General features: G+C 42.1%; 1 protein-coding gene across 1 annotated transcript in view; it reads right to left on the bottom strand.

The window, feature by feature from the left end:
- The window catches only part of CERS3 (ceramide synthase 3), a 32,848-nt gene extending 14,908 nt beyond the window's left edge, over positions 1–17,940 (bottom strand). The window contains exons 1-9 of the mRNA XM_065688546.1: positions 17,759–17,940; positions 16,065–16,182; positions 13,935–14,053; positions 10,216–10,273; positions 9,286–9,336; positions 7,964–8,056; positions 7,566–7,694; positions 5,784–5,890; positions 4,203–4,359 (exon numbers count right to left, since the gene is read on the bottom strand). Coding sequence (XP_065544618.1) covers positions 4,203–4,359; positions 5,784–5,890; positions 7,566–7,694; positions 7,964–8,056; positions 9,286–9,336; positions 10,216–10,273; positions 13,935–14,053; positions 16,065–16,182; positions 17,759–17,940 — 1,014 coding nt within the window. The remainder of the gene's footprint in view (positions 1–4,202; positions 4,360–5,783; positions 5,891–7,565; positions 7,695–7,963; positions 8,057–9,285; positions 9,337–10,215; positions 10,274–13,934; positions 14,054–16,064; positions 16,183–17,758) is intronic.
- Positions 17,941–18,258: the final 318 nt, after the last annotated feature.

The raw sequence follows: 18,258 nt of genomic DNA, 5'->3' as shown, positions 1-18,258 counted from the left end.
CCCATTTCAACCCCAAAATAGTCTTTTCATTTTCAGCTACCCCTCCTCTGTCATCCATCATTCTTTGTCTCTGTTCCCTTGGGAATTTGGACCAAATAAGGAGCGAACAAACCATGGATAAGGATATGCCCAACCAAACTCTTTAAAAAAGCTTGCTCACTGAGCACAAAATACCTAAGGAATACTGTAGATACATAGGTGGCACCAGCTTATTTTTTTACATTGACAAGGCCAAAAGCCTGCTCTGCAACACTTCAGACTTCTCTGCTTCAGGAAGGGGAAAGAACCATGGTGAATCAAATGAAACTGTAGCTGATGACTCCTAAATAATAGTGACCATTAGTGAGAAGCTTACTTGAGGACAGTCTGATGGTGACAAAACAATTAAAAGAGAAACAAAACATATTCCTGGTCACATTACAGTCCATTAAAAACCTGCCATTACCTTCTGCCACTGCTGGACTTCACATCAGCCCTGAAGTACCTGAGTCATGTGGACATCATGCCCATTTCCTACAACTTACACTTATTATTCAAGATTTAAAGAACCGTAGTCTCAAAACTTTAACTCAGTGTGTAATGGCTTTAACATCTATTTTACATCTTAATTTGCCATAACAATGTGGCTCTAAGCTGCTGTCACTCGCTCCCTTTTTCTGACCTTGGAAATAAAATGTTTAATCTCCATGGGATTTTCCTGGCAAGAGATTTTAAATCGGTGCACATGTACATACTTCTCTGTATGTTTTTTCAATTTTCCTAAAATATTCTCATATGTGCAGACATGATGACTAGACATGTTTCAGTGGTGCTTGAAACTTGATACAAGTGGGTAATTTAACCATGTAATTGAACAATATTACAGAAAACACACGGAGTCTCCTAGCAACAAAAGGCCTTGGACATCAAGATGGCAGCAGCAGCGAGCATTGCGATTGCCTGACCTAACCTGAATAGGAATTGCACTGAAGAATGTCCTTCTTTTCACACCAGAGCTTATCTAAGATACACGGCTACAGGTCTGACCTTTAGCCCTTTTCTCATATACGTGAGAGTTCATATATGTGAGCAATGGCCTTGCTCGTATACAGGGTCACAAGACGTCATATGGAAAAGGATATTTTGGTTCCTTTTGCTGTACTTTTATATTTTCCACAAGTAAGAATAAATCTTTGATTTGAAAAATGTAATAGGATCATAGAATCACAGACTGGTTTGGGTTGGAAAGGACCTTAAGATAACCAAGTTCCAACCCCTCACAGTAGATTTCACCCAAGGCTCTGTCCAACCCGGCCTTGAACCGTGCCAGGGATGGGGCACTTACCACTTCACTGGGCAACCTTTTCCAGTGCCTCACCACCCTCACAGTAAAGAACTTCTTCCTTATATCTAACTTGAACTCCCCCTCTTTCAGTTTGAACCCATTACCCCTTGTCCTATCGCTACAGTACCTGATGAAGAGTTCCTCTCTAGCATCCTTGTAGTCCAACACTTCTGTCCCCTCCTATCCCCAGACAAAATAAAAAGCTTCTTAATGCAAAGTAGCTGAGTACAGCTTAGCTTGTCCATGCAGAATGCCCCCTCACTGGGGCATTTCTGGAGGACTGGGCCCAGGGAAAGGTGGCACAGATCCCATGAGCCTGGAGACCAGTGATGCTCTGTGCTACCAGCTCCGGTGCCAGACTCCCATGCCTGAGAAAACAGGGCACAGAGGAACAGAACAAGGTCATCTCTCCTCCCTCCTTTCCTTCTTCCTCAGTTTTATTCATCTCTGGCTGCAGCATTTGGGAGGAGAGAAAATAGCAAGAGTTTCAGTCCAAGTTCTTTTTTGCTGAAGCAAGTCAGCCAGCTGAGCAGTGACCCCTGAGGACAACTGTCCCCTTTATTAGTGCAGAGGGGAGGTGATATCTGAGATAAAGAGCTTCTGACCAGCCAATCTCAGGCAACAGCCATCTGTTCCCAAGAGGGAAGAATAAAGCATGGAAGAAGCTACTAACTCAGGAGGCTGCAGTACTTGATGGCATTTCTGTATTAATTCCTGCCTTTAATAATGCCTCTGCCACAGCCTAGAGATCAGAGTATTGAACCTAGACCCACAGCTCTAAGCAAGAGGTGACACAGCTCTGTGTGACCCTTTGAATAACACCAAAGAGGACCTAGTGGATACATGACATCCTGAAGACTTGGGCCCTCCTGTTTACATTCCCTACAGATTCCCACCTTTCATTTCTGACCCAGACAAGTCCTTTAACCTATCTTTTGACAGGGGACAACAGCATTTCCTGCTGAGAATAAATAAATTCGAGGCCACTGACTTTCAGACAGTGCAATGACATGGTCCAGAAGGATACAATCAGGGGAGACACCTGCCCCTGGATGGATGTTAGGAGCTGTTTACTACTGCACTACAGCAGTTTCCAGAGGCGACCCCACCAACCCAACAGTGGCTCAAGGCACAGAGGGCACTGAAAACATTCCTTACACCCTTGCTATGCTCAGAGCTTCCTTCAGCTCAACAACAACATCAATCCCTATTCCCAGTTACATCATGACTTCATTTTTCCATCTGAAGTAGCTAACTGTTGCTTCAAGAAAAATGTCCAAAATTGCCTGTTTTCTGAATGAAAACTTTAAAAGTCCTGGGCAGAGAAACAAAACCCTTCTAGTACAAGGATGATGGTTTACTGGTATTTCACTGAAATAGCAACAGCTCTTTGTGTGGAGTATGTCTATAACAAATATGTTGGTATAAAAACGCCGCCTTGCAAACACCATTCTTTGCAACGTTGCCTTTACAGCTTTGGAGGCACTGGCTGCTTTCACAGCCAAGTTTGCCACCGCTATGGAAAACAGGCTGCACATGCAAGCCAGCTGAAGTCATAGGGACTGAAAAGGGCTAGGGCTGCTGCTGCTACCACCACTGTAAAATGTTATTTGGAAACAGTCTTCTCCCAGAGCTCTATAAGGAATCAAAAATCCATGGTAGGGATGCAGGCTCCGTGCTTGCCCATTTTTTAGCACTGACTAACACAAAGAAGTTGTTATCTCAAAATAAAACATTTCTGCCCCTTACAAAGGCATTTAAGCAGGCAGGGCAGAGTGGCCTTATATAGCTGGTCAAGTAATGTCCTATTCCCCATTGCATGGGAAGACCTTCTTGCATTATACTCTCATAATGTCGACTATGTGAATGGAGAATTATGGGGAAGCCTTTCTCTTCCTCTGCTGCAAGGCAGAGGGATGTCCCTCTTGATTTCATCAGGAGAGTTGTGTGAGAACAGCACAGAGACAAGGCCAGAAAGAAGAAAATGAGAAGTAAAACATTTTAACACTTAATAAAGCAGGCCAGAAATAACTTTGTAATTAATCTAACAGAGGTAAGTAACACACAAGAAATACAAGCTTCCCACTAGCTAAGGGAACACAGAAGCATGTTATAGGAGCAGAATAACACAATCCATTTCTTCTACAGATTTGTCACTTATGTACAGCTGTTTGCTGTCTAACAGGGGTTGAGTTTGTAACTGCAGTTTTCTTTTAGGGAAGACATTGGGGCTCCCTATGATATCCAGCTGTCTGTTTCCATCAGATTTGAAGAAATCCAGTAATTACAGGATGGTTTCTGTTATCAGTCAAACAACAATTAAATGTGTGTCAGAAGGAACATTTCTATTTCCTTAAGATGCTTCACAGCATTAACTGCCTCAGATAAAAGGACAGAGTTGGCTCAATTAAGGTTTTGCATCTTGATCCTCAAAAGAAATGCCATTTTTCAATAGCACAACTTAGGTTTCCCCTTTACTAGCAAAATATACCTGTGAATGCTTAAGCCTCTCCTCTTTTGGTATGTTCCTACAAAGTCCAGTGACAAAAGATTGCTTTCACTCAGAACACAAGAACTTCTAAAGAGTTCTGCACCATCTCAGGGCTTCAGTTTTTGGTAGCGATCATTTCTCATTTACAATCAGAGCAAAACATCAGATGCAGGCAAAACCCAGTTTTAGCAGAAGCTTTGATATTCTGATCCATGACTTGAGGTGTAGGTAGAAAGCACATTTGAACAGCTCTATACCTTGAAAGATCCCTGTCAAAAATGACCGCATGAAAGCTCAGGAAAACAGTAAGAAATTCCAGGTAAATGTCTTGGAGATATTGGCACCTTTGATACTTCACATGTTTTTCTGCGGGAATAAACTGCTTACCTTTAAGAAAATGAACCTTTTCAAAATCTTGAGAATTAAGTAACCCCAGTATAAATGCAAGCCTTGGAGGATCAACAGCTGCCCATTGAACAGAAAATATGCTATGACAGGAGTCGTGGAGTAGAATGTAGGCTGATACAACGTGGCACGAAGAATCCTGAAAAATAAAGGTCAGCATTAGGGTGCAAGATTTCATCTCTGTGTTATTTACAGCTATTTATAATTTCACATTCCAAACTGATCAATTATTTCCACAAATATTAAAAAGCTCTGCAAAGATGACATTCATTAACAAGCTCTGTCTTAACTAGATTATGCATCTCTATTGAACTAGATTATGCATCTCTACTGAAATACAGACTTCAGAAGATGAGAAATTGGAGTCTTGCACAAAAGTATTCTAAACAAGGTTAGAAAACAATCCTATTTTTCCAGCTCTTAATCTCTGTGTGGTCTAGATACTATGCAACTGAGAGCTTTCCTATGCCTTATTTTTAATACAAAGTCTTTCTAATCTGAAATCCACACTCCAGAGAAAATCCTACAGGCTTTACAACAGGGCTTTTTGTTAATTAACATATGTTTTGTCCATCTTCAGACTTCACTACTTCTGTATTGTTTGGGGCTTTTTCAGTGCCTTTAATCTCATAATGTTTTGCTTCCAAGCTCAAGAACTCAAGAACAAGAAACTCAGCGCAGCAAAATGATTGGAGATCACTTGTATAGTTAATAAAAAAATAACAATAAAGTAAAAGGCATCAGCATTTCTGAAAGAAAATACTACAGGAAATTAAAACCTTCTGTTGATCAGTGTTCAGAACTATTAATTTAACCAGCTTGAGTCTCTAAGGGTTTGTCCACATTGGGGGAGAGGTATGAGTGCAAACTAGAGCAAGTCAAGGAAACCATGAATGTGAAACACATTAAATAGCTTTTAAAAGCTAAACATGTTAAGCATTAAGCACTCTAAGCACCCATGTGGATACTCCAAAGCAGATTAAATCGCAGTACTCCAAAGTCATGCAAGTGTTTAGCAAGCTATGATTTACTTGTGTTGACTTCATAAATTAACTGGTTCACCTTAACTTTTCTGAATGCTCCTCGCTTGAGAGAGTGGCTCTACCCAAAACTAGGTAGCAAAACGAAGGCTCTACAAAAAATTAGCTACAATTATATAGGAATTACACTGGGCTCTGCCTCTGCAGTTACAGCAGGAGGGATAGAATGAAAGGGGAAAATTATTTCTCCTAGTTAAGTAGCTCAATCCTCTTGAAAATGCAGGAGCTCAGAGCATTTAACTACAACTCACAAAAATAACTTGAATAATACATAAGAGCCTCCATTTAGGTTAGCTGTTTTCAAGGAGCTCTTTTAAGAAACTATTTTTACTGAGCTTAAATTTTTAAAATCAGTTTTGTCAATTCTTCTGGCTGGCCATTAGTGGCCAACAATAATAGAAGTTCTGCTCCTGCTCTCTAAAGTACAATCCATTCCTTTCCTTTTCCCATCACAACCAATACTAACCTCTCAATGGGAATGGGAATGAAATAAAAGCCTGTGATTACATCAAATACTGCTTACCAGAAGGGAAACAGGATGATTCTTGTGATGAAGAATGCGATAGAAAAGATGATAAAGAGCATATTGCAGGTTTTCTCCCAGTGAGCGTAATTAAACATTTTGGCTGCCTGCATTGAATAAAAACCATCAAATGTATTACAAATATTCTCTGAAATAAGTTCCTTTCCACATTTTCATAAATAAACACTCATCTTCCACCAAAGCAGGAAGAAGATGTCCTCCCTGTTTGACATGTAAGGCAATCACTTTACTGATACCTAATAAAGCAGTATCAAAACTGATTCTTTGTTTATATTTCTCCTTTCATCTTAAAGGAGAGGACTTTGTATCAAAGGCCTAAAGGATCGCTCTTGGATCAGACTATAGAAGTGTCATGAAAACAGAGGTGATCTCTCATTCTGGTACCAGATTCAAAACGGGCTGAATCAAAGAGAAGCTGCTGGCCACATCTGCATGCTCAGTAGCGGCAGTGACCCCTTACACACAGGCATTCTGGTGCATGTGTGTTACTGACCCTTCTCTGTGCCTAATTCAGCTTCTGTTTTCTCCTTACTATGAACTGTAGATCCTCCTGTTGGTCTCTATCCCACTAACAAGCATTATAATTGCTGCTTATGCCCCAGCTGAACTGTGCAGCTCTTCATGCTTCATTTAGGAATCATCCTGGGCACTGCTGAACAAAACAGATGCTCTCAAGTGTGAACACAGCTCCAGGTGCCAAGCCAAGGTTTCAAACAGCAGCTTGATGGACTTTTTCGTTTGAGTGGCAGGGCTGAATTAAGTCATTCTGGTACCCAACTTCAGCTTCCATCTGAGTGCTGTCCTACCAGTTGTCAGCTCAACTGTCTGTAAGGTCACACCGTTAACTGGACCAACAAAGCAGTCCAGGAGTAAAAGTAACCAGGCAAAAAACCCTGTACGCACACATCTGATCAGGACCAATCCCAACTGCGTGACCCCACAATTAGTTGTTCCAATAAAACGGACAGACTGTCAAAAGCAGAACTGCACAGTGATGGAAAACAGCCTACAAGGGCTGCTTACACTGGCATTGCCACCAGAAGAAGTGATGAAGCTATGCTCTCAGCCTTGGTGTTATGAAGTCATGATAACTGTTGAAGGAAACAGTGAACATTTGTCTTTTAAGAAAGCCAGCAGCAAGTCTCTATGACCACAGTGCTGTGTGCAGAATAGGACACTTCTGAGTCTTAAACATTTCTAACCACTGATATTTAGTTTCCTCTTCAGTCCAGGGTAAGAAATGTTTCTTCTGTGATACCTTGTTCAGGGACAGCTTAAGTGTCTCCAGCCAGAAGTCTAATGTAGATGTACCTCTCGGGTCAAAAGAAGGGTGTGGATGTTGACAAAATTAAACCAATTTGCAGAGGTAGCCAAAATTTTGGCTGCTAAATTTGCTTGAGAATTGGTACCATGACAAGCTGTTCCCAGGCTAGCCAACTTAGACTAATTTTAACAGTGAAGCAAGAATAATCCAGGGAGGCAGCTGTATTTCCAGTCCCCATTCTGTACTGCAGAACTTCTCTTGTGCTCTTTTCTCACATGGGATTCTTGAACAGAGTAACCATTTAAATTATTCAGAAGCTCTTTTTTACCTCACAATTCATGAATATGTGAAGCTGTGTTTTTGTGGGGATAGAAAGGGATCATATGAAACTTGTGGGAGAAAGATTAAAATGTCACTGAATGTAGCCTGGGCAACAACCAAAAACCCACCAATCAAAACACCCAGACAAAAAAAACAGAGATGGAGAGCGGGGTTACCTCAAGCCAGAAATCTGCAGTATCGTGCACAAACATCACCAGTGTCCCCAGACGCACGTAATTAGCGCACCAAGAGCCACTCATCAACCCAATGGCTGCCAAGTGATGAACGACATGAGCCAGAAAATCCTGGGAAAGAGAGAAAAACACAAAGGTAAAGCCAAGCAAGTACAGCCTCCGAGGGTCGGCGCGCGGATGAAGTGACAAGCACGACGTGTCACACACAGAGATGCCCTGGTAGGAGAGCTTGGATGTGTGCAGGTGTGCCAGGGACAGACTGATGCTGCCCTCATGTGGCTGCACCAAATCCAGTGTCAGGACAGTGCTTTTCCTTGCAAACACTTTTCCCCCCTTCACAGAAACAGAGGTTCTAGCTACAAACAAGCATGCCCACTTGCCTTCCTTCTGTTGTCAATCCCCAGTGTAAATAAAAGAGACCAGTAAAAACCAATCTCAGCCATGTAGTACCAATACTGGGATGGCAGCAGGGTCTGTAAGGAAGAAAATCACAGTTAACTGAGAATAGCAGAAAGCAAATGCCAAGTGAAATCATTTTGTTTTTCCTTTCCTCACTTCTTTTGCTCCACCACTGAGTCTTGCTTAAAAAATTAAACTAAACTAAATCCCTGTTCTGGGCTTCATTAAGAAGGATGTTCTGGGAGCCAAATATTTTAACCTTTACTCAGACCAAACTCTCAATTTCTGCAGCTCCTCCTTCCCCTCTCTGAATTTCAGCATGCTTTTTTGTGTGCGTTTGTCAGAGAACTACACGCAGAGTGCTTCTGCATTTAATTACAAACAACTGCAAGTAAACCAAGCCCTGCATTTTGCTGAACAATTAACATATTAAACATTCACACAGCCCATGACTAAAGTGTCAGCTATTTATGCTAAAATCCCAGGCATCTGCTTAGGCCTAGATGCTGAGCTTGGCTGTTTCCTTGTTCAATACATTCCCCAGGTGGCAGGAAGTAGGCTTGGTTAGCAAGTCCCATGGGCAGGAGAAGCTGGAAAACTGGGGGTCAGGATTCTTTTTATTCTTGGCCCCTGCCTAGGACAGGAATAAGGATGCAGTGTGTGATGGATCACAGATTTATAAAAATAAGAGTGGGGGACACATAAGGACCTCTGGCAGGTGGGCAAGAAAGCAGTTTGCTTGGAAACATCTATTAATGGGACTGTTAGCAAAATCTTTTAGGAAGAAAGAAAAGCCTCGTGACCCTTTTGAACAACCAGAGCATTGAGCAGAGATCCCCAGAGAAGGGATTCACATTAGGCCAAACCGAATCGCTGCAGCACTCCTTCCACCTACATCACTGAGCAAGAGGGCCCAGCACGCACACAGCACTTAGGCTGCTTGGCATAACCGTCTGCATGACGCTGTTCTGCAATGCCTCAAAGCATCATCAGGCTTGGTGGAAGCTTTGGGGTTTCTGCACCAAAACAAGTAACACAGAAAGCATCTACTGCACACAACGGGTAAGCTGGGGTGGGAAGAAATAACAGTGGTCTGGCTTGAGGGCTGTGCTGCAGCCCAGGCAGATCACACAAGTCCTGCAGCAGTCAGCAGAAGGTACCAAAGGAGGGCAAAAGGTTTTGGTGCTGCACCTCTCGAGGTGCTGCCTGTTGAGAGGGAGAAGCACTTCTGCAGATTACCCCTTCCAATGGGGAAATAGCCTGGAATGCCTTAAGGCCAATGGCCCCATGCCAAAAACCTCACCTGAAATGGGTAGCCAACCCACGTCTGCCAGATGTCGTAAAACCACGGTTTCTGAGGAAGACAGATGAGACAGAGACTGATCAGCTGAGTCACAATAACTTGTCTTAACTCAAAATATTCAATACTTAGTATTTCTCTAAGTGAAGCAGGCTAAGAAGCTCTAGTCTTGATAACTGTTCCCCACCAATTTCTAAAGGGATCTTGCATCTCAGATTTATTCTATTGGTCCCAGCTTTTGGCTTCTTTTCAAGACACCTGAAACATTCCAGTTCATCATTTCATCATCCAAAGCAGTGGGTGTGTGGTTTATTACTGCAATTACTCAAGATATGTTGCCACAGTGATTAGATTTTGCTGTGTTTACCAGCCACACACACCATGATGATAAATAGTGTTTAGGGAGAAGAGCCAGATGAATGCAGACACAGTGAGAACTGTTCCGCTGCTTGGGAGAAGCATTAATGACACCCCAGGCAGTGCTCACATAGTTACAAGCAGCACTCCCTCTGTTATTCCCAACTTCTGACTCAGCAGTAACACCTCAATAAATAGCCATGAAATGCACCATTGTTGTGACCCCCAGTAGTGCTGCCAGGAAAGGTTTATGGCCTCCTTTGAGAAAAACATGGCCATGTGATGCATTTGTAGGTGTTAACAAGGCATGTTGTAAAACCATCTGTGGGACTTCTTAAAACTTGCCTTAAAAACACTGATTACTCATAAAGTATTTTATCATGCCAGTTCAAAAGATAATTGAAGAATTCAGTAAAACCTCAGTGCATATTGCATCTAGATTACATACAGCAAAGAGCTGAACCCAAAGATCCACCGAAACAAATGAGTCATTCTATGGCCTTCCAGAAGGTCTAGAAACCAGCTCTTGTTTTGTTGAAAGTATAAGAATACCAGTCCTTAAAATGATTAACTTACATCATAAAGAAATATAAATCCAGCAATGGAGGATGTGAGATAGAATGAAAATCGCCAGCTGCAAAATCAAAATGAAAAAGAATGAATGATTATATTTTGTACAGAAGTCCTGAGCCAGAATTACTGCAAACCATTGTATATCACAGACAATCTTCACATAAATGTGCCCTCACACTCTACATTAAGGGTTTACACGTATTAAATGTATCTGAATTATTAATATTTAACTATCAAGCTTTGACTAATTGCTAAGGTAGTGAATTATTCTACACTATCACAACACACATCTCTTGACTGTGATCACAGCAGTAATTTTCCAGCCAGGCACAAGCTGATCAAGAGAACAGTCACAGCAAATGTAACAAATTCCCTAAACATCAACGTTTGATAACACCAACCTTCCTGCTCCATCAATCCCTCCAGCACATCCACACCAAGAACAACATCTCACAGTTCCCTGACTCTGGAAGGGCTTTCAGCCACGTGGCACATACTTTCCAATCTGATCCAGCACTGTGAACACCCCAGCAGTGACTTGTTTCAGTTGCTGGGTTAATTTCTTTTGATCTCTCTTAACACCAATTGATGAAAACAGGGGAGCCCTATGATAAAGCTACTGGATTAGTTTATGTCTTACAACAGAGGTCTGAATAAACTATAAACCTCAATCTTTGAGTAGGTTTGCCAGCATTTAGCCTGATTTAAGCTCTTTGTGGCTTAAATGGATATGCAGCAAGTCAGAGAAAACCTTCAGGTTTTCACTACTGATCTGGTGAGTCAAAGGGAAAAAAGTTCTTGTGTATCTTAGTGAGCAGTGTTGTTGCTTATATATGTCAGAGCAGGATGCTGTGATGTGGAGCCACAATCAGTGTTGTAATGACCCTGGAGCCTGTGTGGGAGGTATTGTCCCCAGGACTGGGTGCGGCCAGAGACTCCACTGGAGCATTCCCAATCACACCCCTACAGGTGATGGAAAACTTCTTCCTTTTCACTCTTCCCCTTGGCAGGAATAAGCTTGGTCTTTCCCAGAGCCACTCTTCAAAATCAGTAGGATATCACCGTGGGACTTCACATGCTAAGAAAGGCCGTGGTCAAAGACCTCAAACCCAGTGAGAACGTTTTACAGAACAAGAGATATCCTGGAGAAGAGCAGCAGCCAGCTTCCCAGAAAACCTAAACTGCCTAAAAAGGAGGAGAGAATGCCTCAAGAACACTGTAGAAATGGACTGAGATGTATAGAAATTGTGGTCTTTGGCAAACATTAATGAAGTGCCATACGAGAGATGACAACAAGAACCTGCCTGGTAAAAGCAGTCCCTCCTCTCTGAGCCCTACATTACCTGGAGGCTGATATCCCAGGTGGAAGAATGAGATGCTTAAAGACTGAGCCAGCATTTTGCAAGAAAAACAAACAAAAGATGAGACCATGGAATGGAGGAGGCCAGACATGATCATGTTTCCCACACCCATGGAAGAAGTCAAGAAAACAACTCTAAAATTGCCACTTGATACACTGGTAATAAATAACTGGTTTCCTTTCCAACTTTAAAGCATCTTTCCTCAGGTGATTTGAAAATAACCCTTCAGAACACCTACTGCACAGACAGAAGAACTCAAAGGTACACAGAGGAAATTAGAAGAGCAAATGGAAGGGGAGAGTGGAACCCATAAGTAATACCTGGCTCAGAGTTAACCAAGAGATGCCAGGAAAAGCAACACCGTGTCATGGGACAGACTTTACACAGGGGTTGATTCTGCCCTCATGCCTCCGGTTTCAAGCAAGGGAGGTGTGAGTAGTCCAGTGGATATAGCGGGACTGATTCTGTGTTGATTGTAAAGTGGTTTTCTGAACTAGATCCAAAGCACAGAGCACCTAACAAGACTGTGCCATTAGTCCCCAGCCCTACAAATATATATTGACCACACTTGGTAATAAACACCCAGTGCTTCAGATGAACTCAATGTGCAAGACTGCCAGAGCACTACCTCATTTTGCATGTAGCCAAGGTTCTTTATGAATTTGGTGAACAAAACCTGAAGCAGAACTCATCCAAATTCACCAAATTTTACCCAAGTGTCTCTTAAGCTCCAAGGCTGGTCACCAGGGAGAGCACTGAACAACAGCTATGCAAAAGGATTTTCTGATTTGACTTCAGGAGTCTTTTCTCTTGAACAGAGCCTAGCAAAAGAAGGATTTAGTAGGTGAAGTTAAAGGCTGGTAAGTCTTTTAAGGCAGGGAAGGTTTCATGCAAAGGGCGTTCCAAACCCCAGTGTTGCTTAACTGGAAGCACTAATAGCTTAAGTATGGTTTAGATGTGGCTCATCAGATTTTCCTTGTGATTCAGAAAAATGATCCTGGAGATTGCAGGCTTTCACGAATTTCATAATGCCCAGAACACTGACTACTAGCGTGGAATAACTCTGATCCTCATTTGTTGCCTTGAGAATTATATCCATTTAAATTCACTGACAGAGAGCAGAGGAAGGTTCACAAAATTGCGCAAGAGAAACCTGTTTGCTTCATCCTCTCTCAAGCTGCCAAGCGAGTTTGAATTTCACTCTTTAGCGTGTATTACTACAGACATGCATCAGTGGCATGTCAGGGCTTTTAGCAAGAACAGGAAATGTTATTGTCACTCATAACACAAAGTTAACTGATCCACAGACCAACAGCAGAAATAAGCCATGGATGTCAGTTTACCAGGAGAATTTACTCAGGCTTCAGAAAGACACACCTATGTGTATCAACCGGATCTATGCCCACCAAAGGACAGCATCAAATCATTAGCATATTGATTCACACTGATTAAGTACTCAACTTTGAGCTTTGGAGCGTACTTTTAACCCTTGTGCCTTAAGCTCATCACACTAAAAGGTTAAATATGATGATGATGTGAATTTTTGCCAATAGAATTACACTAGTCAAAATGCAAACCCACGGGACATCAGGAAAGTGTTTTACACCAGTGTTTTACATCATTTCAGTATCCAAAAGGGATGAGCTATGTAACCCCAGCCATGCCCACTGGGGGATTTGCAATTTGCATGAGATTTTGGCTAACACTGGAATAGTTAAACAGTAAAATGTTTAGGTATGGGGGAGTTCTCACACATTTGTGAAGAATCAGACTCTTGGATGCTTTTCCAGTTTTCAATCATATGCAGGAGGGTTTGAAACTTCGTACATATTCATGATTATCACTCAAAATTGCTCAATGGCCCACTCTCAGCAGTGTATTTGAGCTCGTGTTTTGCACAGCACCCCATGTTCAAGCTGTCACACCTATCATTTAGTTCAGATGCCGCAATTCCTGCTCTTGAACTGACTTCTATACACATAATAGCATCCCAAGAGGACACCATGGGTACATACATAAACAAGAGGGAGTAAGCATTTTCGTTCCCATGTGATTACTGCCAGACATGAACATATTTCCCTATTCTCCGCATGTTTTCATTAAGCACCATGTAGCAGGAGCCTACAAATAAGTCCATTATTACACAAGGAAGAAAACTGTAAAACATTTTTAAGGGCTTTTTCAGGAGAAACCATTAACCTGATCCTTTAAAGTCACACCATTTGGACAAACACTACTAGATCCTTTCAATTTGCTTGCATGCGCACAAACCAAAACCCTTGTCAGACAGCCCCAGCTTCCTGGAAATGAATCCCCGTTAAAGCAAACCCCATAATCATCAAGAGCATTGTTTTTTCTTACAAAGCTTCCTGGAATTTCCGAAGCACTGTTGGGATCTCCAGGTTTCGCCGTCTCCTGAACCACTTTTCCACCAAGCGGACAGTACAGTTGCACTTCTTGGCAAGGCCTTGAATATCTGACTGCAAAAAATGGAACAGCGTTAGCAATGAGATGCATTCCGATGTCATTTTCATTTATTTCGTAGCTCACAAATCAGCTTCCCACTGTTGTAAGGTCTTAATTAAAAACTATGACTAATATTAACTCTTTATGAGGGTTTACTTGCAGGCTTCCTGCTTTAATTTTTGAGTGATACTCACAGAAACCCAAATTATCAAGACATAATTTGTATAAATAAAGTAGGCATGAAACATTCAGATCCACAGACTCTGCTATTATCTTTCTAGTGGCTTCTGATAATTTCAAACACTCAGCTTCTACAGCTAAGCAAGAAGGTGGGCTGGAGAGGGAAGCGCCATGTATTAACCCCTGTGGACATTGTATCTAATTGTACTATTTATAAGCATTACTTTATGTCTAAATTATTTCCTCAGGTGAGACATGGGCCTGAAATTAAGGTGACCTGAGCTCTGTTCTCAAATCCAATGTCCTTCTCTGGTACAGGCAAGTCAGTTAGTCTTGCTGAGCAAAATCCAGACTGCCTCCTTTGGACACCTAAAAATAAACATGGGCTACAGCATTGCCTGGAAATGCATCTAATGCAGTCTGGGCTCTATGTGGGCTCTTGAAGCTGAAGCAGCTCTGTTCCATGCAGCCATGCCAGCATGGGCTAAGCACAAGGCAGCATGGCTCTTGCATTTCTCGGTGCTCAGTGTGCAGCAGCCTGGGGGCTTCCTCTCTCTCCTCCATCCCCAAGTGTGAAAGGTGTGGGCTGACCTGCCCTGGGGCTGCTGTAGGAGTACAGGTAGTGTTCAACTCATCCCTGGGGAAGTTCTTTCCTGGCAAGTATACAGGTATGCAAATAGCGGGTGGCAGCACCACCTCCACCAAGGTAAGTCCAGTTCAGTTAGTCTCCTACCCTCAAAGGAAGCTCTGGAATGTGAGCAAAGGCAACTTAGCTACTGGGAAAAGCAGGAGTGCAAACAACCTGGGTGTTCAGCCCATCCTGCTGGCTGGGGAGCTCTCTACTTGCCATGCAGGAATACCAACTGCATTTTGACAGACACTGGAGACAGTCACCAGCCAGGCCTCTGCATGCTTTCCCAGGCATGCTGCTCCCCAAGCTGGACACCTAAAGGAGGCAGCCTGAATCTTTCCCATGTACTGAGGAGCATAAAAATGCTGTGCTTCCCTTCAGAGATTAATCGTCAAACTCTACTCATGCAGCAGGAAGGTATGAAACAGAGATCGGGATACTTGCCCAGATAGAGAAGAGCTCATATGTGATGAATAGATGAATATATCTATTCCTGATGATATCAGGCAAAAGTCACAGTAAGAGAACAGCAGAGTTAGGGATAGAAAGCAAGGTTCCACACATCAATAATTCTCAATATCCCTCATTACTAGAAAGCACATATTTATTTTCAAAACTAGTGTGCAATTGTTTGGTAACTGTAGGTAGGTAAGCGAATTCTGAGGCTGCATTCCCAGTGAAGTACCTGTTTCCCATCAACAATCACATTGACTCATTTTGTGGATGGTAAACATTGGCTATTACATTTTTCTTGTTCCAGTTTAAAAACAAACAGCAAGGTAATAGAAAGATTGTTTTTCTTCTCACATAAGCCAGGATTAAGTATGCAGCAATATAAGGGATCAAAAGGCTTCCATGCCAGTGATCCAATATTATTGCTTGCAATAAATATGATACCACTTTCCAACAACAGATATCAGCTGATGTTTCCTCCAGGCAGAATGAGTTAAAGACGGGACACTGATCTTCACTGGAAATATTATTAACAGTCAAATCTAGAACAGCACACCAGAAAATTAAACATCTTCAACATATTTTCTGTTTGGATGCCATACAACCTTGTCAGCAGAACAGCAACACAAACCCAAATAAATTAAGTCATCTGTCAATCAGCTGGAACTCATTCCATGATGTCACTGCTGATAGCTGATTGAAACAGTAAGACTTGGGATTTTCCAAAACCAAAACTCGATTAAAAGAATGAGAATCCTTACTTGGGATGGATGTTTTGAGCACTCCCGGAAATAACTCTCTAAAACAGGATTAGGCTGTGGCTTCACACGTCTGACATTCTTTATACCTAAGGCTTTTGCTAGAGGTATAGCAATGTATCTGAAAAGACATACCATGAAAATCTTTTAGAATACAACACAGTTACAAGACCGTAGCTATTCTCAAGCCAGGATATGAAGAAAATAAATCTGAAGCAAATTAATCTGCCCTGGGATACGACACTGCACTGTGAGAGAAAGGAATCTCCCTCCAGCTAATCCCAAGAGGGAACCACAGCATATTAGCAGTTATGTAAAAAATAGCAGACCCAGGGACTCAAACTTGTCATCATGAAATGCTGTACTCAAGGGAAGATCCTGATTTTTGTGTCCTTGTGTTTTCCAGAGGCATATTGGAGTTAAGCAACAGTTACAGGACAGTGAAGCAAGAACAGATGCTCTCTCTGTGTGAGCTGAAAGATTGCTACTGGGATACTTTCTCCTAGAGGCAGATAGTCACTCAGCACATTGCTTCATGAGGCTACCACTGCCCAAGGTGCCGGATTTGGCTCGTGACCTCTAACATGTAGCAAGCAGCAACTTCCCCAGACACTGACGGCTTCTCTTCCCTTTCCATTTTCCAACACAAATTGTTGAAGAGCACACCAAAAGCTTTGCTCTTCTACTTGGGCAGGCTTCTCTGAAATAGCCCCCCTCACTCCTGCTGATATCAGCAATTGATTCCTTATTACTCACAGCAGTGGTCAGTTATCCTCATTCATGGGCAGATTCACTGCAGGCCAGATGTGTGAACTAACTATTCACAAGAGCCATTTCCAACAACAGCACAGGGAGACACACTTGGGCAAGCCTTTACTCAGGAGACACTGAGAGTGGTTCTAAACATATGATCCAAATTACTTTTGATCTCTAACACAAATGATCTTATCTGCTTCTGTTTTAAGTATGTCCAACTTACAACATTCCAGATTTCCTCATTCTATCCTGAAATAATTATAGAAACCTACTAATCACATACTTTAGAGCAAAAAAAGCACAAATAAATAAGTCAAAACACTACAAATCTTAACATATTCATAGCTTTCTTCTGTGGAGCACATCTCTGCCTGTCCCATAAGATTCCAGCTGCAGAAGCAATCCATCTTTCAGTGCCAAAGTGAGGGAAAAAAGGAATCAGCATTACTAGATGTGCATAAAATGTTCACATGGAACTCTGAGACCCCTCCAGTCTGCCTAGTTCTGCTACAGCTAGACACCTGGGATCTATCAACCTTACACAAATGTTCTGATGGAGGACCAAAGGAAGGGAGAGGTTTGGTGAGGAGGACAAATGCCTTTACCCTTCCACTACAGGAGAAAAGCAAAAGGAAGCCCAAATGGCTTTGTATTAATTGTATCTCTAGCAAAAGGAGGTAATTGAATTATCCAGATGTTCTACAAAAGCTAGATAGAAACATTTTCCTTCTAGTTGGACCGCAGCCACATGTTCTTAGTGAAAATATTTCCCCATTTTTCACCTGCCCTGTTATCTGTACTAGATTTTTCCAGCAAAACACCAACTAGTGCTCCTTTACAACAATGCAAGAACCTTGATCTAAAGATATGCTATTTTTTTTTACATATTTTTAGCATAATAAGGATTAACATCAGCATCCAATTGTATTCATGTTTCTTACCTTTCACTGAAGAACCGGATAATCAGCAATACAAAAGCATATGGAATTGTGGCATATAACTGATGTGCTTTCGGAAAGACAAGTCCATCACGGTCTACAAAGTGTGCCCACGTGACGTTGATGGGCATCCAGATATTCTCCCACCAGAACCAGCTGTTGAGTGTCTTCAGTATGTGCGCCATGCTAAGCAAAGAAAGAGATGATACAAAATTATTCCTGATGTATTGGAAAGAGAATGTATGAAATAAAACATATTGAACCTTGTGAAGAACAGTGGATCCCAGCTGGCAGGATATTACCTAAAGATAAGGTACAAGCAGCAGATGAGGCTTGGGTCCCACAAGAACAGGCTGTCCTGGCCTGCACAGGTTGCACTGGTATTGCAGGTCCAACGGAAGCACTCTACAGAGAGCGTGCAGGCACTATAAAGATGCTCAGGTGTCCCTGACTAAAAGGACAAAAGGCTTTTGAAATGTGCCAGGGGGAAGGTAATCTGCTGT

The sequence above is a fragment of the Lathamus discolor genome, chromosome 8 (genome assembly GCF_037157495.1).
Source record: "Lathamus discolor isolate bLatDis1 chromosome 8, bLatDis1.hap1, whole genome shotgun sequence".
NCBI classification, from domain to species: Eukaryota; Metazoa; Chordata; class Aves; order Psittaciformes; family Psittacidae; genus Lathamus; species Lathamus discolor.
This window is presented reverse-complemented; position numbering and strand designations above follow the sequence as displayed.